The sequence below is a fragment of the Nymphaea colorata genome, chromosome 4 (assembly GCF_008831285.2).
Source record: "Nymphaea colorata isolate Beijing-Zhang1983 chromosome 4, ASM883128v2, whole genome shotgun sequence".
Taxonomy (NCBI): domain Eukaryota; kingdom Viridiplantae; phylum Streptophyta; class Magnoliopsida; order Nymphaeales; family Nymphaeaceae; genus Nymphaea; species Nymphaea colorata.
In genome coordinates, this window is record NC_045141.1 from 9,057,309 (window position 1) to 9,085,214 (window position 27,906).

General features: G+C 41.7%; 1 protein-coding gene across 2 annotated transcripts; it reads right to left on the reverse strand.

The window, feature by feature from the left end:
- Positions 1–564: 564 nt before the first annotated feature.
- Positions 565–27,906, reverse strand: LOC116252768 (magnesium transporter MRS2-1-like). 2 transcript variants are annotated; one of them, XM_031627279.2, is made up of 5 exons: positions 27,187–27,906; positions 1,816–1,944; positions 1,406–1,741; positions 1,265–1,312; positions 565–922 (listed from the first exon to the last, which is right to left on the reverse strand). In XM_031627279.2, exons 1-5 carry the CDS (start codon positions 27,775–27,777, stop codon positions 692–694), a joined length of 1,335 nt encoding a protein of 444 aa, XP_031483139.1. In that variant the 5' UTR covers positions 27,778–27,906; the 3' UTR covers positions 565–691. The 2 variants fall into 2 exon arrangements, 1 of the variants encoding a protein (XP_031483139.1); XR_004172289.2 differs by having other exon boundaries at positions 787–922; positions 1,116–1,312.

Below are 27,906 nucleotides of genomic sequence, written 5' to 3' on the forward strand. Positions count from 1 at the left end.
CCCAAGTCCAGCCTGCCAATCCATGAAAAAGAATAGAAAAACAAAAGAAGAACGGTGCACCAACTCTTTCTCCATTATTTTAATCGCATACTGATTGATGATTTCTACAGATATTTCAGTGACAATCTGTCTCCATATAGAGCTCGCTGCTGGACCTCTTTCTCAGATAGTAACGTTCGGACGAGTACCCTCGCCTGCAAAGAGTTTCTTCAAACAAGCCACCCGTATCGTCCCAATGGGTTCCTCCGTCTTCCCAGCGCCAACCAGGCAAATGGGCATTATCGCCTCCTTGCTCATTGGGTGTACATGGCAAAACGCGCAGTGAATTAGAGAAACTATCATCTGGGTCTTCTTCACCCAGACAGATCGTTTTATATGATAAGGGTCGTACAATACAGAGAATACCGCAGCTACGAGTTCTATTTTCTGATCAAGTTGCTTTCACTAGTCACTAGAGTTCATTGTTGATCGGCATGTAAAGAGAGAGAGAGTCCTGTCCCTGCCCTGTATATGAGGTGCATGCAGCATCAGACCCCTTTTGCCCATTTCATGGTTTCATTCATCGAAACCTCAAATTTTCCCTTCTGTATTATTATCACCATCATTATTACTACATTTGAAGATGCCCGCACAAAGGGCAAATTTTTCTTCTTTCTTTTCCTTTTGCGTTTTTTGACAGACAATACCTATATTACAAGGGCATCAATCTTCTGTGCCTAAAGAACCATAAAAATGTGCAGAAAATAAAAATTCCGCATGCACCAGTGATCAATAAAACCCACTTGAATGCCTCTGGTTCATCAAATAGTGATATCGAGAAATTCATGCCAAAGATTCCTGCTACTACCCCAAAGATTGCAACAACAAATGTCGCAGTTGTAAGCAGCAATTCAAACTGAATCAACTGATTCCGCACATTGTCCTGCATCAGACCAGTAACAATATGAAATTATTTTGTGGCAGTAATACCAAAGGTTGACAAAGGCAAATTAGTATGCTAGCAGTGCCAATCAGATGTTGACAACTTGGAATATGGAATTAGTTCTGTCCTCCAATCTAGTAGATAAAGCAACCAGAAGGCACCTCATCGGTTTATTAATTAGCAAAGATGTTACCTGGCACATCGGGCTACACTATCCACAGGAATGCAATTTTCAAGAATGATGCATGACTATGTTTCTGCGTGAAGGGTAACTGGTGGACCTTTTCTTGCATTCTATACAGCTCTATGCCATCTCAAAAATAAAGGGAGAATAGTGCTAACCAATTGTATATTGATGAAGTCCTCTGTATCATCTATATATTCCTTGAGCTGTAAAGATTAAAGTCATTCAGGAATTTTAGCAAGAACGATGTTAAGGTCAGCCAACATGAAAAGGAAAGAAATCTTGTTTGGGTTGTGTACCGATGTTAGCTTGTTGAGGGTGCTGTCAATGACAACGAAGTAGGCTTCCAGTAACATTTCCAATTCCTCAATGTTTTCCGTGGCACTTTCTGAACTCTTCATGCTCTCGTGTCTACTTCTAGCTATGCTTAGGCTCTTCTCAAGTCTCCGGGTTTCTGTAGGAGAAGAAACAGGGGAAACAGGAGCAGAAACCGACATTCCAGCTCCTATAGAGCTGTAACCGGCTATAGATTGATCACCATCAATAGCAGATTCCACTCGCAGCTTTTTCTCTGTCAGATACATTTCAGCCATGTCACCATCATCATCCATAAGTTGTTCAATCTCATCCCTGACCTGTAAGAAATGGAACTCACAATGAAATAAAAGTGGATGAGAGTGAACATAAGATAAAGTAACAAAAGAAGTACCTTCTGAACCCTCCGGGTCAAAGCAACAAGTCTGCTCTTCAACCGACGCACTCGTTCCAAATTTAAGGTACTTATTTTAGAGGTCAGTTCATCCAACAAAGGATATGCCTCTATCTCTAGATCTGCAGCCTTTTTGGGGCCAAAAAAAATTCCCTTATTAAAGAGTTAGCTGTGGAAAATGACCAACAATTATAAAGAGAATGTCTACAGATTCAAACTTGGAGTACAATAATCAAATTAAGGCTTTGGAAAGCTGCCAAATTTCAGTAGAGTGACAAAATCAATCGAAAATGTCCTAGAAAAAGTGAGATGAATATGAGATGATTTCAGAAAGATATTGAGGGTCAGAACCGCTCAGTTTCTGGATAGGTTAGACTGACCTTGTGACAAACAAATAATCGAACATAGGCTTCTCTTGTTTAGCTAAATTTGTTTGGCCAAGCTACAAGAGGAGGGACCCAACATCTCCATACACAATACATGCATGGAATCAAAAGTATCTTTTCCGCCATGTAAGTAGGTTTTATGATGGAACCATTTTTTATGGAACAAGATGCAAAAATCCTTATTATGTCATTTATCAGATTTGCTATGGATAAACTCAACATGAATATGTGTTCTACCTAACAATAAATTTCTGTTGACCGTGATCAGAAAACCAATTCAGTTTGTTCAAGATGGAGACAAAAACAAAAATTTTGAACTATAATAGGCAAATGAGACTGAGTTGTTTGAGAGGAATAGGCTTCAGAACTGCTACAGAATAGGAGAACTTTGAGAATAAAGAGGAGTCAAAGCCATATACAATGGTCTCAGCAGACTTTTCCCGAACTTGGAAGAGGTCAATGACAGCATCTCCTGAAGCTGAAGATATGCTAGAACTACAAGCTATCAGAACATCCCTTTGAAAGATATGTAAGAGCTACAAGACTGACCATGACTCCCGACTACGCTTTTATTGATGACTTTGGTCAAATATGTCCAGACAGGTGATCAGGTATATGCACAGAGATTGACTTAAGATATGCAGACAAAATAGCTTTGGTTGGATAACTGGATCTACGTGGGTTAATGCCTAAGGATGGTATCATCACATCCAATGGCCTGAATTGTAATCAGCACTAAGCAGCACTGCCATTATAATACAGTTTTGACATCGAACACTTGCCATAGGTATGAGGTAGGAAGGAACAAAACTGCTTTCTCAGTCTTGGCCTAAAGAAGGACATCAGGCAGGTTTTAGTGGCTTTATTTCATGGCCAGTAAAGTAGGTTGGAAAGAGTATCCAATGCAGTAAACAAACTTCACTGCTTAACGTAGGTGATCAGATCACTGGTTATTTCTCACCAGCAGAGCGGAGATGCAGGTTTTAACTCATAGCCTTTCTTCCAACTGAACTTGTTTCATCAGAAGAAGGTGCAGTTAAGCTTGTCACAAAAAGCCTTCATAGTCTTGGTCTTCAATGTTATTGCACATGCTAGTCTGAGAAGTCCAATATTGGAAGATCTCAGATGTCTGACTGCTCTGGGTGTGAGATTGGGGTCCCAAAATCATTCTTCATTTTGTTCTTTGGGTTGACACAGGCAACTGCTTGGACTGATCTAATCTAGCATTTTCATAGTTCTTGTTGAAGCATGTCAAATGGGTTTCAGGACCGGGTCTGAATCTATACCCGATTAATCGTGTAGCCCTTGTTGGGCCTTATTTAAGGGTTGTAACCCTAATTTTGAGAAGTTAATGAAATCTTAAGAGAGAGAGAGTCTGGTCACTAGTGGGCGCCAGTTCCTCCTCGTCCGTGGTTTTTTTCCTCTTGCTAAGGGTTTTTCCACGTTACATCGTGTTCATCGTATTCCTTTGTTCTTGATCCTCGTGTTTCTACACGGTATCAGAGCCGTGAAGATCCGGCGTGACTAATTCGGATTTTTGTTTCTGTTGTGGCCGTGTGAGAGGACTCGTGCCGGTACTGTTCATTGCCCATCGCCCGACGGTTCCAATCACGTGATGTTACTGTTTACTGCCCGACGTTGGTCATCGCCTGACACCGTGGAGTTCCGGCATCTCTTCCAGCGACGCACTCGACACTGTTGAAGTTTTGGCGATGCACTCGACACCGTCTGGAGCTTCGGCGTCTCTCTGTTCCGGTGACCCTGTTTCTGTCCTGCTTGCCGTTGTGACGTTCTGGTGGACTCAGGCGAAGGCTGCTGTGTCCGACGGTGCACCTTCTGCGCCCGAGAGTTTTTTTCTCTTCACCCTTCGTAGAGCATCGCCCGAGACCACCGCTGTTGCCTCTGCCAGCGCCTAACGTCGCCACTCCGTGATCTGTTCCTGCCGCCGCCGCCACCACCTGACTGCATCGCCTGGAAATGCTGCTGCCACCGACTGCCTCACCCGACGTTACTCCATCGCCCGACAAGTTGTTTCTGTTCAGCCCCTGTTTTTGCTGTGGTGGAGTTCTTGTTTTTGGCCCGTTTGTTCCCTCTTTTGTTGTCCGTGTTCTGCCGCTGCTGCTGGTTCTTTTTGCCCTCTTTGTAAGACATGTCTGCAATTATGGCAGCCTCTTTCTCGTCGACCGTCAACACTGATCAGAATGAAGCTGTGGCTTGTAGAACCGAGAGTATTCCTGTTCAGGTCACTACCATTCGCCTTACTAAGGAAAATTATCTTAAGTGGGCTGCCGCCATCACCATGGGAATAGCTGGTCGAGGCCATATTGCATATGTGAATGGGAGTAAAGTTGAACCTGCTGCAAACAGTACAGCTTGGGATACTTGGTTTCTTGAGGACAACCAAGTAAAAACTTGGATTGTTAATTCGGTCTCGTCTGATATTCAATCTCTCATTCTTCGTAAGAAGACTGCGAGAGATATGTGGATCATGTTGGAACAAATGTATGGCCAAAAGAAGAGGAAGGTTCGTGTGTATCAACTAATGAATGATGTATATGCTCTTAGGCAAGGAGATCGCTCGGTCGCAGATTTCTATGCAGCTCTAAAATCCAAATGAAAGGATCTTGACTATCATTCCGAGGCCACTTGGCACTGTCATGACGATCAGATGCAGTATGTTGCCAAAGAATGGGAGAATAGGATATTCCTGTTCTTAGCAGGGCTAAATGATGAATTTGAAAATATCAGGAGTCAGATTCTTAACTTCGAAGAATCCTTCAATATTGAAGATGTCCACTCCCGTGTTGAGGTTGAAGAACAGAGAAGACTTGTTACCCCTGGGGGGAAGAGGGATCACATACCTTATAATGAGAGATCTGCACTTGTTAGTCGTGGTCCGGGTAGTGCTCCCAAACCTCTTCGTAGATGCACTCATTGCAAGAAGACTGGCCATACTGTGGATTTCTGTTGGGATCTTCATCCACAAAAACGGGGTAACAGGGCGAGATCTTCTAGTGGGAAGACACCTGTGTCAGAGGATACCAAGTCTAGTGGAGGCAAGGCCTCCATTTCTGCTGAACAGCTTCGTGAACTGCAGGCCTATTTGGGTCAGATCGATGTCAATCCGACCGAGACATCAGATGAGATGAAGGCTAATCATGCTCTTGCTATTGTAGGGGATAAAGGTAACTCCTACTTGGAAGAATGGATTGTTGACAATGGTGCTACTCACCACATGACAGGTAACCCTAAATTGTTTCATGAGTATAAGTTGGCTTCTGGAAGAGAACGTGTATCTCTCGCAAATGGTTCCTCTACCTTTGTGGCTGGAGAAGGGAGTCTGTCCTTGTTGGACAAATTTCATATGCGAGGCGCATTACATGTCCATCAGCTTCCCTTAAATCTCTTATCAGTTAGTAAACTTACTAAAGAGCTGAATTGTGAACTCATTTTCTCTGCAAATCGTTGTGTTTTGCAGGACTTGGTGACAGGAAAGAGGATTGGGATTGGTTTGGCGTCTGATGGCTTATATCGTCTTCCCATACGTGTGGCCACGACTCTTATGACAGCGATCAGCAAGACGGAAAAGAGAAGAGAAGATTGTCTTCAGTCCTTTTTGTATTGGCATGAACGCCTTGGGCATTTACCTTTTGGGATTTTAAAACAATTGTTTCTCGATATTGTCGTGAGAGAAGGAGAGAGAAGAAAACACGTACAACTTATTATTCATCACGTACCCTAACCCTTACTTAAGGGAGAATTAGGGTAAAAAAAAAATTACAATGTAAACGAAAAGTTTTGTGAAAATAATTAAAGAACTGTCAAGTTCTTTTATATTCTAAAAACTACCTCAACTTCAACACTGCCCCTCAAGCTGGAGCATAGATATCTACCATGTTCAGCTTGTTACAACACTTTGAAAATTCCCTAATTGCAAGAGCCTTAGTAAAGATATCAGCAGTTTGTTCTTCAGAGACCACGTGAGTTGTAGAAATCACTCCTCCTTGAACTAAATCACGAATGTAATGACAATCAACTTCAATGTGTTTAGTTCTTTCGTGAAAGACTAGGTTATTTGCAATATAAGTGGCAGCCCTGTTATCACAAAACATTGTCATAGGTAGTTGAACTGGAATGTCAAGGCTTTCAAGCATGGATTTAACCCATGTTAATTCTGCTGCCGTTTGGGCCATGGCCCTATATTCGGACTCAGCACTAGACCGTGAGACCACATTTTGTTTCTTGCTCCTCCAAGATATAAGATTCCCTCCTACAAAAACACAAAATTCAGTGGTAGATTTTCTATCTTCAACAGATCCTGCATAGTCTGCATCACTATAGGCTTGGACATCTAAGGTTTTCCCTTTCTTGAATAGTAGTCCTTTACCAGGAGAAGACTTTAAGTATTTGAGTATCATCAATGCAGCTTCCCAGTGAATCTTCCTCGGTTTCTCCATAAATTGACTCAACTTTCCCACTGCAAAACTAATAACTAATATCTGGTCTTGTAACTGTCACATAAAGAAGCTTGTCAATTAAGGATCTATACGTCTTGGACTCTACAAGTTCTGACTGCTCATCATGTAGGTGCAATCGTGGATTCATGGGAATGGTGGCAGGTTTTGCCCCCAACATTCCAGTTTCTTGCAATAAGTCTAAAATGTACTTTCTTTTAGAGAGAACTATTCCTTCTTTACCACGAGCCACTTCTATTCCAAGAAAATACCTCAAGTGTCCAAGATCTCTTGTGACAAAATGCTTTTGAAGAAATTCTTTGGTCTCAGATATACCTTGTTTATAGTTGCCGGTCAATATAATATCATCAACATATACTGCCAAGATAACCATACCCAACTCTCCCTTCTTAACAAACACTGAATGATCAAGAGGTGACCTTTGGAATCCACTCTGTGAGACTATCAGATAGTTTATGAAACCACGCACGGGGACTTTGTTACAGCCCATATATGGCCTTTCGCAATTTGCACACCTTCCCACACTCCCCCTGAACCTCGAAGCCAGGTGGTTGTTGCATATAAACTGTCTCCTTAAGATCGCCATACAAGAATGCATTTTTGACATCCAATTGATGCATCTGCCAGTCATAGTGAACTGCAAGAGAAATCAAGAGGCGAATGGTACCTAGCCGAGCCACTGGTGAGAACGTGTCAAAAAAATCAATACCATAGGTCTGAGTATACCCTTTTGCGACCAGCCGAGCTTTATAGCGTTCAAGGGTACCATCTACATGGTATTTGATAGTGAATACCCATTTGGATCCAACAATATCACAACCAGAAGGAGGAGCAATAAGGTCCCATGTGTGGCATTCCTGTAAAGTATGTATTTCCTCTTCCATAGCCTGGCGCCAATTAGGGTCTAGTAATGCTTGTTGATGACATGTCGGAGTAGTATAAGTAGACAGAGCATGAATGAATTGTCGCACCTTGTCACTTACATATTCAGACGTCACAAACTGTGAAATGGGATGAATGGTGCATTGACGTTTACCCTTCCGCAAGGCAATAGGAAGATCCTGCGAGTCAGAGATAACCGGAGGCGAGGAATCAGGTACACTTACCTCAGGAGAGGATGATGGAGGAGAGCCATGTGAGAGACCCTGTCGGCGAGAGTAGACTAATGGAGGATCCGAAAAACGACTTCGGGGTGGTGATGAACTCGGAAGGGACATAAGCGGGAAAGGTGGGATTGGCAAAGGGCATTGAGGGAGACTCTCAGGACAAGAGGTTGATGGTTGTGGGAAATATGGACGAGACTCAAAGAATGTGACATCCGCACTGACATACTCTTTCTGGGTGAGAGGGTCAAAGCATTTATAGCCTCATTGGTTCTTGGGATAACCAATGAAAATACATTTTCGGGCTTGGGGAGCAAATTTATCTCGCTTTGGTCCAATGATATGAACGAAGCATGTGCATCCAAACACACGAGGTGGAGTTTGAAACAATGGACGATTTGGGTAAAGCATTTGAACTGGAATTTTGTTAAGTATAGATGAAGATGGTAGGCGATTAATGAGGTAACAAGCAGTTAGGATCGCATCCCCCCAAAAGTAAGATGGTACATGGCTCTGTATCATAAGAGTACGAGCAACTTCCAACAAATGTCAATGCTTTCGCTCTGCAACACCAGTCTGTTGCGAGGTATGTGGACAGGTGAATTGAGGAACAATTCCATGTTTTGAGTAAAATTGCAAAAGATTGGACGATTTGAATTCAAGAGCATTGTCAGTGCGAACAGACTTAACAGAAACTCCAAATTGAGTCTTTATTTCAATAATAAGATTTTGAAGGATACATATAGCTGCAGAACATTCTTTAAAAAGGAAAACCCAACTAGCACGAGAGAAATCATCAACAACGACCAAATAATACTAAAATTTAGACCGGCTAGCAGTACGGCTAGGCCCCCACACATCGACATGAAGTAAATAAAACATACTATGACTCGAAGGACTTAGACTCGAAGGAAAACTACTCCTAGTGTGTTTTCCAAGTTGACAAGCTTCACACTGGAGTGACTCTGACATGGAAAGCTGAGGAAACAAGCAACGAAGTTTTAACACTGATGGATGCCCAAGTCTGAGATGCCACTGGAGACTGGTAGGTTTGGATGGAACTGATGTAGCAGTTATGTCCATGGCCTCAGACAGGAAATAGACTCCCCCTCATTCATGGCCTCCACCAATCATCCTCCCAGTCCGGAAGTCCTGAAACCAACACGAACCAGGATAAAAAATGACTCTACAGTTCAAATCATGAGTTAGCCCTTTAACTGAGAGAAGATGAGTGGGAAAATCAGGAGCAAACAACACGTTATTCACAGTTAAACAATCAGAAATTTTCACACTGCCCCAACCGATAATAGGAGAGAATCTCCCATCTGCAAGCTTCACCTGTCTAGGTTGAGGAAAATGGTGAAGCACGGTGAATAAGTTTGGTCTACTGCAAAAGTGCTTGGAGGCTCCAAAATCAATAATCCATGACATACCTGGATCTCGGTTCTGCATAGTGGTGGAAAGAGCAGAATCACCCACAACTGTAGACGCCAAGGAGGAAGATGAAGCTTTCTGAGCCAGAAATTGTTCATACTCTGATTTACTCATACTAACAGTGACATTTTCTACATTTGATTCTGTATGGCCATCTTCAACATGTGAAGCTTTTGGGATATGAGACGAGTTCTTGATCTGTGATGACTCGGAGCCTCGGATCATAGGGCAACCATGTTTATTCCAGCAACTATCTTCTAGATGACCAAGTCTTCCACAGAACGTGCATTGAAATCTACCACGTCCACCTCCTGAACTACGACCTCATCTCCCTCTATTGAAGGTCTGTCCTCGGCTTCCTGAGATGGCTAAGGACTGCCCATGACCTCCTGGGACAGCTAATGCTGAAGAAGGTGCATCAGTTGAAGATGGAGATAGAGTCACCGCCAGACGACTTAGCCTATTATAGGCCTCAGCAAGGTCTGGAATTTCAGCCCCAGTCAACATTTGGGCTTTGGCCACTGCAAAATCAGGAGATAACCCAGCTAAAAATTTCGCCACCATGTGCTGCTCAAAGTGGGTTTTGTAGCATGATTGACATGGGAGACGTAGGGCTTTGAGCCTCTCATAGGCTGATTTGACTGACGCAAAGTATTGGGCCAGATCTGAGTCACCTTGTTGGAGTTTAAGAAGTTCTTCTTCAACTTGCAAGACTTTGCTCATATTCTTATCATGGGAGTAAGTTTGCTTCAGAAATTCCCACATATGCTTGGCAGAGGTCTAATAAGCAATCGTAGGAGTGATGTGTGCCTGCACACTATTCATAATCCATGACATCACAATATTGTTATCTTCCTCCCATGTAGAATATTTTTCGGTCTTAGTTAGGGGTTCTTCCTCCTCAATAACATGTTTCTTTCTATGCCCCTTAACAGACATCATAAATACGCGACACCGGATTTCATAATTTGAGCCATCTAACTTCACGATAGATCCAAATGAAAGAAGATTCTCAGAGACTTTATATTCTCCCTGTGTATCAACAATACTATCCCTCTGCTCCATAGTGAAGATCAAAGAAAAGAATCTTTGCACACTTAATATAAAATCTCTGCACACTTAATATAGACTGCTGAAAAAAATGAACGTGCAGGCAGAAAAATCCAGTCACAGATTTTAACGTCTAGATGCTGTTAACATGCATTCAAAGCAGGTAGCAGGTAGCAGTCACACTTCCTTCACGTCCCTGAATAGTAGGAAACTTGGACAATAATTACTGCTGAAAAAACAAACTTACAGACGAAGACTGCCGCTGCTTTTTCTGTTCCCAACCTCAACTCTCAAACAGCAAGTCCACATCTTGCTGTTCCACAATTAGCAACGTCAATAAACCATCTCCCCGATCAGCAGCAGCTATCCACAACCAGAAACAGCAACAAGCAATTTCTGATCAGCAGAAGCGACAGGATCCCAGCAGCCACACCAAATTCCACTAGTGGATCTGATCATGCGTTCCACATAGGCGAAATCAGATTCCACCCTCCAACGAGCAATAGAAGGAAGAAGAAGAAGGAGATGATAAAGGAGATGGAGAGACGAGAGAGGGGGAAGAACGAGAGGAGGAAGAATGAGAGAGGGAGATTCAGTCTCTGCCCATCAACCGAAGAGAGAGGAAGAGAGAGTTTGGGGGTTAGAAACCTGATAGTCACCGAAGAGGAGATCGCCGGAAATCTGCCAGTCGTCGGCAGCCTGAAGTGATCACGCCGCTGGCTCTGATACTATATTGTCGTGAGAGAAGGAGAGAGAAGAAAACACGTCCAACTTATTACTCATCACGTACCCTAACCCTTACTTAAGGGAGAATTAGGGTAAAAACAACATTACAATGTAAACGAAAAATTTTGTGAAAATAATTAAAGAACTGTCAAGTTCTTTAATATTCTAAAAGCTACCTCAACTTCAACACTCGATTTGTGTTTCACTCTGAATTTGTCTTTGATTTCTTGTGATGTATGTCAGTTTGCCAAACATGTGAGGGCTTCGTACCCTATTTCTACTAGTTGTGTTAATGAAGTTTTTTCCTTGGTTCATTCTAATGTGTGGGGGCCTTCGGGAATTCATACCCGTCAACGGTTTTGTAGAAACACGAGCACAGAGAAAGAGAATACGAGGAACACGATGTAACCTTGAAAAACCCTCAACAAGAGGAAAAAAACCACGGATGAGGAGGAGCTGGTTGCCCACCAGCCGCCAGACTTTCTCTCTCTTAAGATTTCATTCACCATAAGGATTAGGGTTACACGACTTAAGTAATGCCCAACAAGGGCTACAAGATGGATCGAGTATGGATTCGGACCCGGTCCCGAGACCCGTCTAACATACTTCAACACTCCCCCTCAAGTTGGGCATACATATCAAACATGCCCAACTTGGATACATTTCTCTCGAATGAAGTTGAAGATAGAGCTTTCGTTAGAATATCAACTGTTTGGTCTTCAGATCTCATGTAAGGAAGTACAAGTTCTTTAGCATCAATTCTCTCTCGAATGAAATGTTAGTCAATCTCAACATGTTTTGTTTTGTCATGAAGCACAGGGTTGTTGGCCAAGTTGATTGCAGACTTGTTATCGCAATACATCTTCATTGGTTCTTCAACCTTTATACCAATATCCGTCAACAATACTTTTAGCCACAAAAGCTCTGAAACTCCCATAGCCACTGCTCTGTATTCTGCTTCAGCACTAGAACGAGAACACACATCTTGCCTTTTACTTCTCCACACTATGAGATTCCCTCTCAAATAGATACAATAGCCAAAGGTGGACCTCCTAGTGTCAATACAGTCTGCCCAGTCTGCATCTAAATAACCTTCAATCCCAAGAGTGTCTTGCTTGACATACAAAAGACTTTTACCAGGATTTCTCTTCAAGTAGCACAAGATCCTGTCAACAGCCTTCAAGTGGGCATTCATAGGAGCATGCATGAACTGACTCATCACATTCACAACAAAGGTAATATCAGGTCTAGTGAGAGTAAGATAAATCAACTTCCCTACAAGACATTGATATCTTCTTTTGGCCTCTTCACAGAAAGGCTCCCCATCTCTAAGACTTAGCTTATGGCCAGCATCTAGAGGAGTAGAAGCTGGTCTACACCCTAATTTCCCGGTTTCCTTTAACAAATCTAGGGTGTACTTCCGTTGATTTAGCACGAGGCTAGTCCCAGACCTAGCAATTTCAATGCGAAGGAAATATTTCAACTTACCAAGGTCCTTGAGATCAAACTCGATCGCCAACAGTTTCTTTAACTTAATTATTTCATCTTCATCATCACCTGTGACAATCATATCATCAACATATACCAACAAAATAGTAACCTTTTGTTCATTTCTCTTCACAAAGAGTGAATGATCTCCATTCCCTTGATGGTATCTACATTGTCTCATGACAAGTCTAAGTCGTTCAAACCATGCCCGATGAGATTACTTGAGCCCATATAAAGCTTTCCTTAACTTGCAACATTTTCCAGGTTCCTCATATCCTGGAGGCATACACATATATACTTCCTCTTCAAGGTCTCCATTGAGAAATGCGTTCTTGACATCAAGTTGGTACATCTTCCACTCCTTCATCACAGCTAAGGAGATAATGACTCTGACAGTCTTCATCTTCGCAACAGGAGCAAAGGTCTCCAAATAATCAAAATCTCATATTTCTGACTAAACCCTTTGGCCACAAGACGAGCTTTCTATCTTTCAACACTTCCATCTGGTTTGTACTTGATGGTGTAGACCCACTTAGATCCAACCAAGTGAGCCGCCTCAGGAATCTTTATAACTTTCCATGTCATGTTTCTTCTCAGGGCTTCCATCTCTTTTTGCATTGCATAAGTCCACTTGGGATCACTTTGAGTCTCAGCAACATTCCTGGGAATCATAGCCAAAGAAAGAGAAGATACAAAACATTTATAGTCCCTGCTCAGTCTAGAATATGAAACAAAATTACCAATAGGATGTTGAGTACATGACCTGACACCCTTTCGCAGGGCGATGAGAATCTCTTCACTTGCAATAACAGTCTGAATCTTCAACAGGTTGCTTCTGAGCACGACTTGGGTCATCCAGGGAAGGACTAACTGGATTGGGAGCAGAATTCTCACCACCTGTCATCTCCTCAGTACAGACTCTTCGCCTAGAGTAAACTTGCCCAAACAGACGATTGCATTCTTCTCCTGCCCAATAGAACACTCTCCATTTTTCTCTTGTTCAAGCACCTCAATAGAATGACCAATGGATTCACGCCTGTAGTCTAAAAAATCTGTAAAAAGAATTTCCTGACTCGAAGAATACTCTTCCTTTGACATAGAATTCACACCCTGAAGAGGATTCTCACCAAAATAGGAAGCATGTTCAAGGAAAGTGACATCTTTGGTAACATAGGCACGACCAGTGGAAGGGTCCCGACACTTATACCCTTTTTGAGTGGGAGAATAACCTAGAAATACGCCCTTAATAGACCTTGGATCAAGCTTTTTAATGTGAGGACTATGATTGTGAATAAAGCAAACACAGCCAAAGACTCTTGGTGGAAGAGAGAAAGGTTCACGACTCCCTGGTAACATAGAGTGAGGCGTCTGTCCATTCAACACACAACTAGGCAAACGGTTTATAAGATACGCACTGGTCAACACAGCATCCCCTCAATACCTTTTTGGAACATGACGTTGAAAAAGAAGAGCTCGAGTCATATTCAATAACTGACGATTCTTTCGTTCAGCAACTCCATTTTGAGGAGGAGTATAATTGCAGGAAGTCTCATGAACAATTCCCTTTTTTCGAAAGAAGTTATCAACAGACTGACACACATACTCACGAGCATTGTCAGATCGAAAAGTCTTAACAGATGCTCCATATTGACTTTCCACATAAGCAATGAAAGTCTCTATGGCAGTAGAAACTTCACTACGGTCTTTCAACAAGTAGACAATAGTGTTACGAGAACAATCATCTATAAAGGTGATAAAATACTGAAAACCAAGATAAGAAGGAATCCCTGATGGCCCCCACACATCAGAATGAATCATGGCAAATACCTCATTAGACCGATGACTAGACAAAGGATATGAAGCCCTAACATGTTTAGCCAGGTGACAGACAACACAGGACACCATAGTCATATCTAACCTGGAACATAAAACAGGAAACAGCTGTCTAAGAATTCCAAAAGGCAGGTGTCCAAGGCGTTCATGCCAACGTAGAAGCAATTGAAGGGACTCCTCTCTGTTCTTCATTGCTTGACTGACAGCCATCATGAGAGCCTGAGCAGTACGCATAGGTAAGCGATATAGCCCGTCAGAAGTCAGACCAATCCCAATCCTCTTCCCTGTCACCAAGTCCTGCATAACACAGCGATCATCAGAAAAAATTAGTTCGCAATTCAACTCTTTCGTAATCTTGCTAACCGACAAGAGGTTCAAGGGAAGATGGGGAACATGTAGAGCATTGTGGACAAAGAACTTGTTCAAAAGTGGGAGACTCCCTTTCCCAGTCACAAAGATAGAGGAACCATCAGCAAGAGAAACATGTTCATTTCCTGACGAAAGCTTATACCCATGAAAGACTTTAGGATCGCCGGTCATGTGGTGAGTAGCGCCACTGTTGATGATCCACTCTCCCATAAGGGAATCCGCCATCACGTCGATCGAACACCCAAATTTCTCCTGCAGTGACAAAGGGCAGCCGCGGCAATGGGGAGCACACAGCAACTGGCGTGAGCAGAGGTGCTGGAACTCTGCAGCAGATCCCGCAGGAGAACAATGATGCAGGGAGTAGAGGCAGCGCTAGATGGAAAGGCAACACCAGGAAGCAGATCGGGCGGCAGAAGACGTTGCTGGTCAGGAGGAGCAGGGAGCAGGTCGGGCGCCGATATCGACGGCGCAGAGGGCGACGGCAGGGAGGAAGGGGGGCGACAGCGAACGGCAGCAGCAATGGAGGGCACCACTGGAGTAGGGCAGACCCAGAAGGCGACGGCGCAAAGGACGACAGCAGGGAGCAGGGCGCGACGTTAGGGAGCAGGTCGACGGCGCGACAGCAAGGGCGGTGACGCCAGTGGCGGAGCCGGCGGCGGCGGTGACGGCAGCGGTGACGGCGGCGGTGGCGAAAACGACGACGGTGACAACAGCGGCGGCGGGTGAAGAAAACTCCACGATCACCAAAAAAGTCCCAATCTCGTGGGCTCTGATACCATGTAGAAACACGAGCACAGAGAAAGAGAATACGAGGAACACGATGTAACGTGGAAAAACCCTCAACAAGAGGAAAAAAACCACAGATGAGGAGAAGCTAGTTGCCCACTAGTAGCCAGACTCTCTCTCTCTTAAGATTTCATTCACCATAAGGATTAGGGTTACACGACTTAAGTAATGCCCAACAAGGGCTACAAGATGGATCGGGTATGGATTCGGACCCAGTCCCCAGACCCATCTAACATACTTCAACAGGTTTCAATATTTTATTACTTTTATTAATGACTTCTCTAGGACCACCTTTGTGTACTTGTTAAAATATCGCAGTGAGGTACCTCAAATCATAGAGACATTCATTCTTCTTGTGCAAACTCAATATGGTGGAAATGTTAAAACTTTTCGATTGGATAATGCCTGTGAGCAATGTTATTCATATCATACGATACGGACGCGTATCATACGATACGTATCGTATGAGTCAAGAAAACCTATACGATACGTGTTTGAAACACGATACGCGTCCGTATCGTACGTGTGTCGCCCGTATCGTGCGATATGGGGGCCGTATCGTACGATACGGGCGATACATCCCCGTATCGTATGATACGGGAGACAACACATATTTCTTTATTTTTTAAAAGTTTAAATACTCCTCCCCCTCTCTCTTCTTGTATTTAAAGACTCCAATAGACGTAGGAGGGAGAGATTTTGCCCATTTTCATCAAAAATAACCAAGGATTCATCCATTTGGGAGATATTATCGTTGAATTAGGAAACATGATAACTATATGTTTTGAACTTATAAAATTGTGATGTAATCTAAGTCCTAAAACTCCAAGTCCTAAGACTCTAAGCCCTAAGATTCTATAAAATTTTCAAGTTTAAAATCGTGATGGATGCTTATATGTTATTCTTGAAGATTTGATTTCTTATTTTTGAATGTGTCGTTGATACACATGAATGTTCCTTATGTATGATGATCTTTTTTATATTTGAATACATTTTTCTTAATTTCTGATTTTTTGTTCATTTTTTCAGATTTTTAATGATTTTTCTCTATTTTTTATTAATTTTAAATATTTTTTAAAATTAAAAAATTAATTTTACGATACGCTACACTACGTTTGCGATACGTTACGATACGGCGTATAGGTTGGCCCGACCGATACGCGATACGCTACGCCTTTTATAACATTGCCCGTGAGTATATATGTCAGTCAGTTGAGGATTTTCTTCGAAAAAGGGGGATTGTTCATGAGACGTCCTGTAGTTATACCCCCCCTCAGAACGGGGTGGCTGAGAGGAAGTACCACCAGCTTCTTAATGTCACCAGAGCCCTTTTGTTTCAGAGAAATCTTCCCAAACACTATTGGGGTGATGCATTTTTTACTAGTGCGTACCTCATCAACCGTATGCTCAGTCGTGTACTGAATGGTGGACTCCTCATTCCTTACTTCCGGGAAGTCGTCAACCTTTTCTTCTCCCCCCTCGTGTGTTTGGCTGTGTGTGTTTTATTCATGATCACAGTCCAAATGTTAAGAAACTTGACCCCCGGTCTATCAAGGGTGTGTTTGTTGGGTATTCTTCCACTCAGAAGGGGTATAGATGTCTTGATCCTACCACTGGTCGAGTTTATGTTACAAGGGATGTTACCTTTTTGGAACATGCCTCTTACTTTTGTGAGAATCCTCTTCAGAGGGAGAAGTCTGTGGTTAGGGAAGAGTATTCTCAAAGTCCAGAGATTCAATTTACAGATTTTTTGGATTACAAGAAAGAAGAACCTATCACAGTTGTTAATATGTCTGAGAAGGAGAAAGGGTTTAACACCGGGACTGAGAAGGAAGGCCTTCGTTTGTTTGGACAGGTCTACTCTAGACGAGGTGCTCGGACAGAGGAGGTGACTTGTGGTGCGAGGTCTGATTCCAATCCCAATGCCATTCCTTCCCTGGATGAACCAAGTCCTACCTTGAAGACTCAAGATGAGGTTAAAAAAGAGAATGAAGAGCTTCCCATTGCCCTGAGGAAGGGTGTCAGGTCATGTACTCAACACCCGATTGGTAGTTTTGTATCTTATTCTAGACTTTGCAAGGATTACACGTGTTTTGTATCTTCTCTTTCTTTGGTTGCGATTTCCAGGACCATTGCTGAAGCTCAGAGTGATTCCAAGTGGGCTGATGCTATGAAAGAAGAAAAGGAAGCCTTGAGAAGAAACATGACATGGGAAGTTGTGAAGATTCCTGAGGCGGCTCACTTGGTTGGATCCAAGTGGGTGTATACCATCAAGTACAAACCAGATGGGAGTGTTGAAAGATACAAAGCTCGTCTTATGGCCAAGGAGTTCAGTCAAAAATATGTGATTGATTACCTACAGACTTTTGCACCAGTTGCGAAAATGAAGACAGTTAGAGTTGTTATGTCCCTAGCTGTGATGAAGGAGTGGAGCATGTACCAACTCGATGTTAGGAATGCTTTCCTCAATGGTGATCTCAAAGAAGAAGTGTACATGCACATGCCCCCAGGATATGAAGAACCAGAGAAATGCTGTAAGCTGAAAAAGGCACTATATGGCCTCAAGCAGTCACCCAGAGCATGGTTCGAACGACTTAGACGAGTGATGCAACGCCATGGGTATAATCAAGGGAATGGAGACAACACTCTATTTGTGAAGAAAAAGGAGGGCAGGGTCACTCTTTTACTTGTCTATGTGGATGACATGATTGTCACAGGAGATGATGAGGTGGAGATCATCAAGTTAAAAGTGTTACTGGCTACCGAATTTGATCTTAAGGATCTTGGCAAACTGAGGTATTTTCTTGGTATTGAAATTGCTAGATCTAGAACTGACCTTGTGCTAAACCAAAGGAAATACACATTAGATCTGTTGGAGGAGACTGGTAAGTTGGGGTGTAGACCTGCTTCTACCCCACTTGATGCTGGACACAAGTTGAGCCTCAGAGATGGAGAGCTGCTCTGTGAAGAAGCTAAGAGAAGATATCAACGTCTGGTTGGAAAGTTGATTTATCTTACCCTTACAAGACCAGATATCACTTTTGCAGTGAATGTACTGAGTCAATTCATGCATGCACCTACTGATGCACACCTGAAGGCTGTGGACAGAATACTGTGCTATTTGAAGAGAAATCCTGGCAAGGGACTCTTGTATGTAAAACAAGAGACTTTAGAGATGGAGGGCTATTCCGATGCAGACTTGGCAGGTTGTGCTGACACTAGACGGTCTACCACAGGGTATTGTGTCTACTTGAGAGGAAACCTTGTTGTTTGGAGGAGTAAGAGACAGGATGTGTGTTCTCGATCTAGTGCAGAGGCAGAGTATAGAGCCATTGCTATGAGAGTGTCAGAGCTACTATAGTTGAAAATATTACTAACTGATATAGAATAGAGATTGAAGGACCTATGAAGATGTACTGCGACAACAAATCTGCAATCAACTTAGCCAACAACCCTATACTACACGACAGAACGAAGCATGTTGAGATCAACCGTCACTTCATCCGTGAAAGAATTGATGCTAAAGAGTTAATCCTACCTTACATGAAGTCTGAAGACCAAACTGCTGATGTTCTGACAAAAGCTCTGTCTTCGACTTCGTTCGAGAGAAATGTATCCAAGTTGGGCATGTTTGATATGTATGCCCAACTTGAGGGGGAGTGTTGAAGCATGTCAAATGGGTTTCAGGACCGGGTCTGGATCCATACTCGATCCACCGTGTAGCCCTTGTTGGGCCTTACTTAAGGGTTGTAACCCTAATTTTGAGAAGTTAATGAAATCTTAAGAGAGAGAGAGTCTGGTCGCTAGTGGGCGCCAGTTCCTCCTCGTCCGTGGTTTTTTTCCTCTTGCTGAGGGTTTTTCCACGTTACATCGTGTTCATCGTATTCCTTTGTTCTTGATCCTCGTGTTTCTACAGTTCTCCATGATGATGACCAAGCATGCGACAAATGTTGCCTCACAAATTTTTTCACTTTAGTGGAAACTACTATGATACCTTTCCCAACATATTATGAGTTATAAATTTAATTTAATGATCAGTACATTCATTCCTCAGAAACACAATAGATTTACACTTTCAATAGTTGAAAGTAAACTTGAAACAAATCAATTTGCAATGGTTAAAGCCATTGTCACAAATATCATTAACGGGTTTTCAACAGCTAGGATTTTGTATGGTATTTCTTGGCAAAGCAGAAAAATCTCCACAAAAATTCGGCAAATTTTTTAGAAAAGAAAAATCCTAAAATTAGGAAAAAGTAAAATAAATGAAAAACTAACAAAACATAAAAATAACTTGATAAAATGATGTTTTTTAGTAATGATAGAAATGAAGATAAATAACTTAACTTAAGTTTTAAACTTTAAAGCAAAAATAACATAAAAATAAAAATTCATTTTGGATGTTTTTTTCAAAAGAACGGGAAAAAGAAAGGCTTTTCATTTTCATCGTTTTTAACATTTTTATTGGGTCTTTTTTGAAAAAATGGGTTTTCTGTGACAATGGTTAAAACTAAAATCAGTCCTCAAGTCAGATTGTCCACAAAAAGCAAGAAACAGAAGATCATCTAGAAGTTATCTCATGATGAACAGTCTCACCAAAATAATTTAACTTCACACATCTATTACCTACATTTATATGAATGATCAAGCCTTCCTATCTCAGTAAGCATCCAATTAAGAAAACATCCTAATTCTATTTACGATTGTTCTCTTCAGCCTAAGCTATAGAGACACAAGAAAAAGGAAAAGCTAGCCCTTTCCCATATCCCTATCTAAGATCTTCCTTTCATCAGATGGAAGAAAGATAAATATCTTTGGTCCCTCTTCTCCCTCATTATCTACACTACCAAGACTCACATACATGATAGAGACATATCTAATGCTGTGTCCAAGCTTTTGCACATAATGCACATAATAATTTAGAAAATGACGTGCCTGTATAATACAGATGACAACATGCAGTATGCACCCTTAGTTTTTCTCCCATGGTTATGAGGAGACTCAGGAGAGCTACGTGTACACAGGAACTGTGATGCTTCCAAGTTCCAAAGCGACTAAGGAAGCACTAGTTTGAAAACAGGAGCTCACTTCACATGAAAAAGGAATGAGGTTCCCATATAGAGGAAAGTGGGCTTTTGAACTTTCTTGTTCACTGAAAACGAGCTTCCTATTTCCTGGGAATAAAGATTCTTAAATTCAGAGTCTCAATTCCCCTATATTTCACTTTTTTCCTTAACAAGCATTCCTGTATTTTACAATTTCACCAGATCAGAAAGATAGCTTAGAAGGAAAAAAATGAATTTCAAAGTAATAAAGAAACAAAAAGCTATCACAATGTGTTTATTCGTTTCATTTCTAGTTTGTTTCCCATTCCACTCCCCACTTTGTGGTTGATTCTTAGTTGTAAAGGCATGGACTAGTCCACGCCTAGGCATGAGTCCACACCCATCGCCTAAGACCATCACTTAGGCGACAGGTGTTAGACTGGCACCTAGGTGCACCCAGGCTGGACTAGGCACTAGCACGCCTAGTCCATGGGAAGGTGAAAAGTCAACTTCCCTTCAAATTAAGTCCTGTAATTTTATTATACATTATTATACTGTATATACTTATATTATGTGCAGTTATATTATATAATTTCTGTTCTTTAAGTATAGTTTGTTGTTAATTACATATTCTATATCAACTCATCAACTATGTCACATAGGTGCCGGTACGGGTACCGGTGTGGGTACGGGTACGGACCACTTTCAAAAAGCTTGGGTGTGGGGGTACGGCCGTACACACACGTGCACATATATATCAAAAAATTACAAATAGAATAACATATTCACACACACACACACACACACATATATATATATATATATATATATATAAAATTACAAACAGAATAACATATTCACACACATATATATATCAAAAAATTAAAAACACAATAACATATTCATTCTACCAAAAAACTGAGAAGACAATGCAAGCACACATGAAAGAAAAACACAAAAGTTGAAAAAACAGATGATCTACCAACAGATGGAAAATGGAAATCGTGTTATTGGAAGAAAGTTTTAAGGAGGAACGGAAAAACCAAAACTAGACTCCAACAAAACAGTTGCATCGATCGACAATATATTACGAGAAAAGAACCACAAATGAAACCAGGCAAAGAAGGAGCAAAACCAGGAAAAGCAAGAAGAGGGAAAGGATTGACATTAAAAATTGAATAAAAAACAGAAAAGCACATTTAGCGAAGTTCAGGAACTAAGAAATCAACTGAAATGCTAAATCTCGTCCGTTAAATCCCCTAAAACCCTACAAAGAACCGAACAGAAAGTGAAGGGCCGACGAAGAAGCCAAAACCGGCCAAGAATGATTACAAAGGCACAAACAGAAAACAGAAGAACAAAAAATGAAGAAAGGAGATCGATCTTCAGAAAACAAACGAGATTTTCGATAGATGAAACCGGCAGTTCGCCTCTCGCCTCTTGCCTCTCTCCATTCGCCGTCGCAAGGTAGCCGTTCGCAGTTCGCCTCTCGCCTCTCTCCATTCGCTGTCGCCGTTCGCCGGAGTGGAGAATCACCTCCCGTCATTGGTCTCGGTGAAGACAAGTGAAGAAGAACAGTTGGGCGTCGAGGGTTACCATATTTTTAACATGAATAAAGTAAACCGTGTTAAATTGTAAATCACGTTTAAAAACCAAATAAAAGGTCGAAATTGGACTCGGTCAACTTTGACCGAGTCTAAAAATGGACGGACTCGACCCTGGGTGCGTTGACCGTACCTGGTACGGTCAACGCAGCACCCATGCCGCACCCAAGGCCGTACCCGTACCGGTACCGGTGTCATACCGGTACCATGCGTGTACTCCTCCTTAAGAGGAGTACCCGTGTGACATAGCTCATCAAGTGGAAGTTCCAGCCATACGTTAAATACATATTCTATAAAACTAATAAATATCAACTTTTGAGCTCTAAAACATATTTTGGAACCTATGCCAGCCTTCTTACCCATGTTAAAACCTAGGTTATGGTCAAAAGACCACCAGTTTCTCTTGTTTAATGCATGTCTAGTAATCAGAGAAATTCGTGCAGACCTCACTTTTGCAACCTGAATACAGATTTATTTTCATTTGTGTTGGTGTTTTGTGTGTTACATGTACATTATACGTTATATGTACAATCTATTGTAAACTTGTAACGTAAATTACATGTACTGATTTGATATGATTTTTGTTTGAAATGATTCAAGTGAAATAGTCTATAAGGTCTATAACTGAAATAGTCTATAAGAAATGCAACCATTGTCCAGTATGTAAACAAGAATGACGTGTTTTCTTTTGTGTATCAAACCAAGGCATCAGCCAGAACAAAACAACACAGTTTTCCACTATGTAAACAAGCTGGAAATGTACTGTTAATCTGTCATGTAAACAAGAACAGAGCAACTTTTTATGTTTTACTTTTTGGCTTTACATACAAAGTATATTCATTCAATTGGAACAGAACAGAACAGAACAGAACATTTTTTCAAGTTTTACTTGGAATAGAAGCTTACAGCTCAGTCAGCAAGTACATAATTTTATTGTGTAATGGTTAACATAACTAAAAAACCCACAAAAAAGGGTCGCCTTTTTGCCTAGCGTGGCCGCCTTAACAACTAAGGGTTGATTTCATTCTGCTTTGCGATCCACTTTGGATTGTGCTTTTAATTTACTCCACACTTGCTAAAATTTTTTCTGAACCCAGTTTCCCATTTCCAGTCCTGTATTACTTTTCACTCCTGCTTCAATAATTGGTGAACTACTGAACTTGCTTTTCTCTTCATTTTTTTTTCCTAAATCAACTAGCTTTAAAATCTTTTCAGTTTCTGAGTTCTGAAAATTTAAATTCCTTCTATTCATCCAAGTTGCTTTGATAGGTCATATAAGGCCTAAGTTGCAGTTGTTACACTACCCTTTACAGACACCAAGTAATTTGTGTGGTCAGAAGCAGGCATAGATGCCTCTTCACCAATTTTTTCTTTTTGGTTTTTGACACTAAAAGAGTAACTTCTTTCATCTGTTCAGTCTTGACTTGCTGCATAAGGTAGGGGAGCTTTGAGACCCCGCCATCCCCTTTACTCCTTTTCCTGCTCCATTTTTTCTGACTACAAATTCCTATCCTTTATGCCATGCTTAATTGTTGACTAGGCCATTTTAGTTGCACAAATTCCCAGTTCTCATTTGTGCATCCCAAGTCTTCTCTTCAGGGAGGTTATTTATTAATTCATTCATAAAATTTCTTTTATATTATTGACCTTAATAGGGTAAGCCACCAGGCCAACCAATCTAGCCAATATATTGACCTTGAACAGTACTATATTTTGGTGCCTAAGGTAACGTTTGATGGGCTGAAAATTCACTGTAGCACAGGAAATTTATTTCAAATTTTTAAAATTTTTTCAGTTTATCAAACATGGCATAAAGGATAATAAATTTTTTCACTTTAAAATTTTTTCAGTTTCAAAAAAGAAAATTTTTTTGACCGTTGGAGCTGGAAACGGAAATATATTTCCGGAAAAAAATTTCCGACTGAGAGCCGGAAAATTTTTTTCGGTTTTTTTTTTACCATTACCTCCGTTGCCTCCCTCGCTCGCCTTCTTCCTGCACCTCCCTTCTTCCTCCCTCTCTCCCTTCTTCCTCCGTCCCTCGCCTGCTTCCTCGCTTCCTTTTTCCTCCCTAGCTCCCTTCTTCCTCTGCCTCCCTTCTTCCTCCACCTCCCTTCTTCCTCCCTCGCTCCCTTCTTCCTCCTTCGCTCCCTTCTTCCTCTGCCTCCCTTCTTCCTCCCTCACTCCCTTCTTCCTCCACCTCCCTTCTTCCTCCCTCGCTCCCTTCTTCCTCCCTCGCTCGCCTTCTCCCTCGCCTCCCTTCTTCCTCCCTCGCTCGCCTTCTCCCTCGCCTCCCTTCTTCCTCCCTCGCTCGCCTTCTCCCTCGCCTCCCTTCTTCCTCCCTCGCTCGCATTCTTCACTTGGAAATATATTTCTTTTTCATCAAACTAAGCAATAAATTTCTGGAAATTTATTTTTCAGTCATCACACAGACATCCAAATGAGAATCAGAAAGATTTTTCCAATTCCTTGGGCAGGAGCTGCACAGAACTGATATGAGAACTGAGCATATCAGTTCAACTAAAATATCACAGAGCTCGAGCTCAAGTCAAGCTTGGGCAGGTGAGTTCATTCTTGGGCAAACTCAATTCAAGTTCAGCACATGCTAAACCCAAGCAAGTAAATATATAGGAAAACAAAAAGCATTTTGAATGTACAAAGTGGCTACAGCAAGATTGAAACTCATTACATTTAAAAGAAGATATGGTTACCACTGCATCTGAACACCTTGTAAAAACTGATAATATGCAACATCACAAGCTAAGTAACATGGACTTGCCAAAACAGGCACAGCATCCGAGACAACACAACTCAAGTGCAACACCCAGCATGGTCATATGCAAGTCAGACATGTTAAGCTGCACCTGCATATTTCCATCCAAAGTGATGTGCACTAGACTCGAATGAACAGTGAGTAGGCTGCAGAGAAAATATTGCTTGAGCTCATTTTCATCCTCTAGTCGACTTAAAAAGAAATGATTTAGGTTTTGAAGTTCCTCATTTTCCTGTGTTGCTCTCTCTCTCTCTCTCGCTCCCTCCCTCCCTCTCTTTCTCTCTCCCTGTCACACACACACACACAAACACATAACTGTAGCTTGCCATCAGAATCTTTGAGGGAAACTGATGACCAGGAAGCATTGGGCTGACTTTTCTGTTATATTTGTCTTAATCTGTTTTCATCTTTTTTTTTTCTGTTTTATATGTTCTTTTTATTGTACAACCCATAATAATCTAAACCAGTCTATAACCTGCCTTAGTGTCTTATAATCTGCTTTATCTGTTTTAAACTTTTTCTGTTTTAATTTCAAATTTTTAATCCGCTCGATGTGAACCTGTTTTAGTTGACATATATAATCTGTTTTGCTTTATTATATAATCACTTTTACTTTCATTATATTTTGTGCTTTTCTGTTTTTTTGTTAAAGCATTGGTAGAATGATATTGTGATAGTTTGCTCTATATATAATATACATTAAAACTGTTACGAAGAGCCACTCAAGAAATGAGTGATTAACAACTTGTCGCCCAGTTTTTCATCTTCAACAAACAGTACTGAACTTTTTAAGTTGTTCTTCAAAGAGCCCCACAATATCTAAACCTTAAAATTGATGGTTAACTTATACAAATAGATCTTCAATCCAATTAACTTAAAAAAAAAAATAAAAGAAAATATTGTTGCCCGTTGCCTGGCAAGGGGTGGTGGGGATCGATGGATTGATGATCACTGGGTAAAAAAGGCCAAGGGTTTGGCCTATGAACAATCATTGTCAGGTGAGGGTTGAAACTCGACCCTTTCTGGAAGGAGTTGACCAGCTAGGGTTAAACGGTGACATTGTTGATCCCCATTGACCTTCTAGACAATGAAAATCAACCCAGCTGTCGACCCCTCGACCCTCGCAGACAATGAGGATCAACCTTGGCGAGGGTCAAAATCTTTCTCCCTTGTCATCCAAAGAGGGTGACTATTTTTTCTTTTAAATAGTTGTGATTAAAAGGAAATTTAGTAACTTAATCATTGATTTTAAGATTTTGAAATAAAAGATGGCTGTCCGAGAAATGACCTCAAAAAGTTGAGCAGTTGAATGTATGAAATGTTCAGCTGACTAGAGCAAGTTGAACTTAGGTCAAGTTCGATCAACTCAACTCAATATGTGCCTCTACCTCTAAACATATCACATATATGCAGGAATGGGTTTGAGATTCACAATCTTTTGAGAAGTTTAATAGACGACTTGTATGTAAGAGGACAAGATGTTGGCGCCTAAAAATATAGCAGAGTAAATGAAGGCATTGATGATGGTGCTTACAAGATTGAAGATTATGATGCATGGCAAGAACCATAGTAACAAAGATCGCAATGGATCTAAATAAGCAGTTAAAGATATCAACGAAGAATTATTCTGCTGTTAATGCTTGTAATAGATCACTTGTAACTGCTCCTTAAAATAAGGAACTATCCTTTGTAAAAGACCCTGTAAATATCAAGGTCTTATTAGCACTACCGACTTCAAGGTCATTTATCCATATTAAGCTCATAGTGTTTTTTCTTTATCTCAGTTTAAGTTTTTCCCACCGAGCCATAATGAGAATCTTGTGATATATCCATCGTCTTTGTATGCCTATTTTTATGCATAAGAAGCTTTTACCTTTCACACCTTATGAGTTGGTTCACCTAAATGTCTAGGAGCCTTATTAGAAGTTAAAAATGCTTTGCCTCTAAAGTAAAGGAGGTTAATCCTTTCTTCCTGGCCCTGCATCTTAGTTCTTAGAGCTTACACCTTCAAAAGATTAACTAAACTAAAAATCTTCAGTAAGACATTGCTCATTTTCTGAGTCCATTTACTTGTAAGTTGGCGTTCTTTGAGAAAAGGGAAAAATCAAAATTGGAAAAGAACCCTATTGTGGAGAATAACTAGTAGAGCTAACATAACAGAATATTATACATTTAAAGTATACAATTCTGCAATTGTTAGTAACTCATATTGAATAAGAAATTAAGCTTCAAGATTCCAATTCAGTAACTAAAATTTGTTTTTAAAAAAAAAAAAAAAAACAATGTAAAGAGTTAACCGCACCTGCGCATCAAGATATGTACACGCCGCCTCGAGCGCAACCTCGAGCGCCCGGAACTCGAAAGGCAAGCTGTCAGCAGGAGTGGAGCCACCGCCATAGGCGTAATCAAAGTTGGGAATTGAGGTCGAGGAGCCGCGCCTGCCGTTTAGGGAGCCGGAACCGCTACCAGCACCATTGAGGCGACGCTGAAGCTCGACGACGTACTGAAGGACGTAGCTGTCAAGGGAGTTGAGGAGAAGGACTTCGTCGGCGGTGATGATGCAGCGGATCTGCTCGAGATTGACGACTATGGCGCTCTCGCGGCCGAGGATGGTGGAGGGATAGACGAAAAGCGGGTCAAGGAGGCGGAGGTCTCGGGCAGGAAGGTCGCAGCGGCGCATGACGGCAAATTTGTCGAGCTCGATGATCTCAGAGTTGCCGCCGCAGTCCACGCGGATCCAGGAGCGGACGCCGTGGCCACGCTTCTTGAGCCCGAGGAAGTCGAGGCCGTGGAAGAGAGGGCGAGAAGATGTGGAGGAGGAGGAGGTGGTGGTGGTGGCGGTGTTGGAGTTGGGTTTGGGTAGAAGAAGACGTTCTTTCAGATCGGAAGCCATCGATTGCCGCTGCTTATAGTGCTGGTGGTGGCCGTGGCTGTGGCCTCGGCGGCGGTGGCGGTAGCGGCGGCGGAGATGGTGATGATTGTCCGAGAAAAGAGAAAAACAGAAGGGGGCCCTTCGGTTATA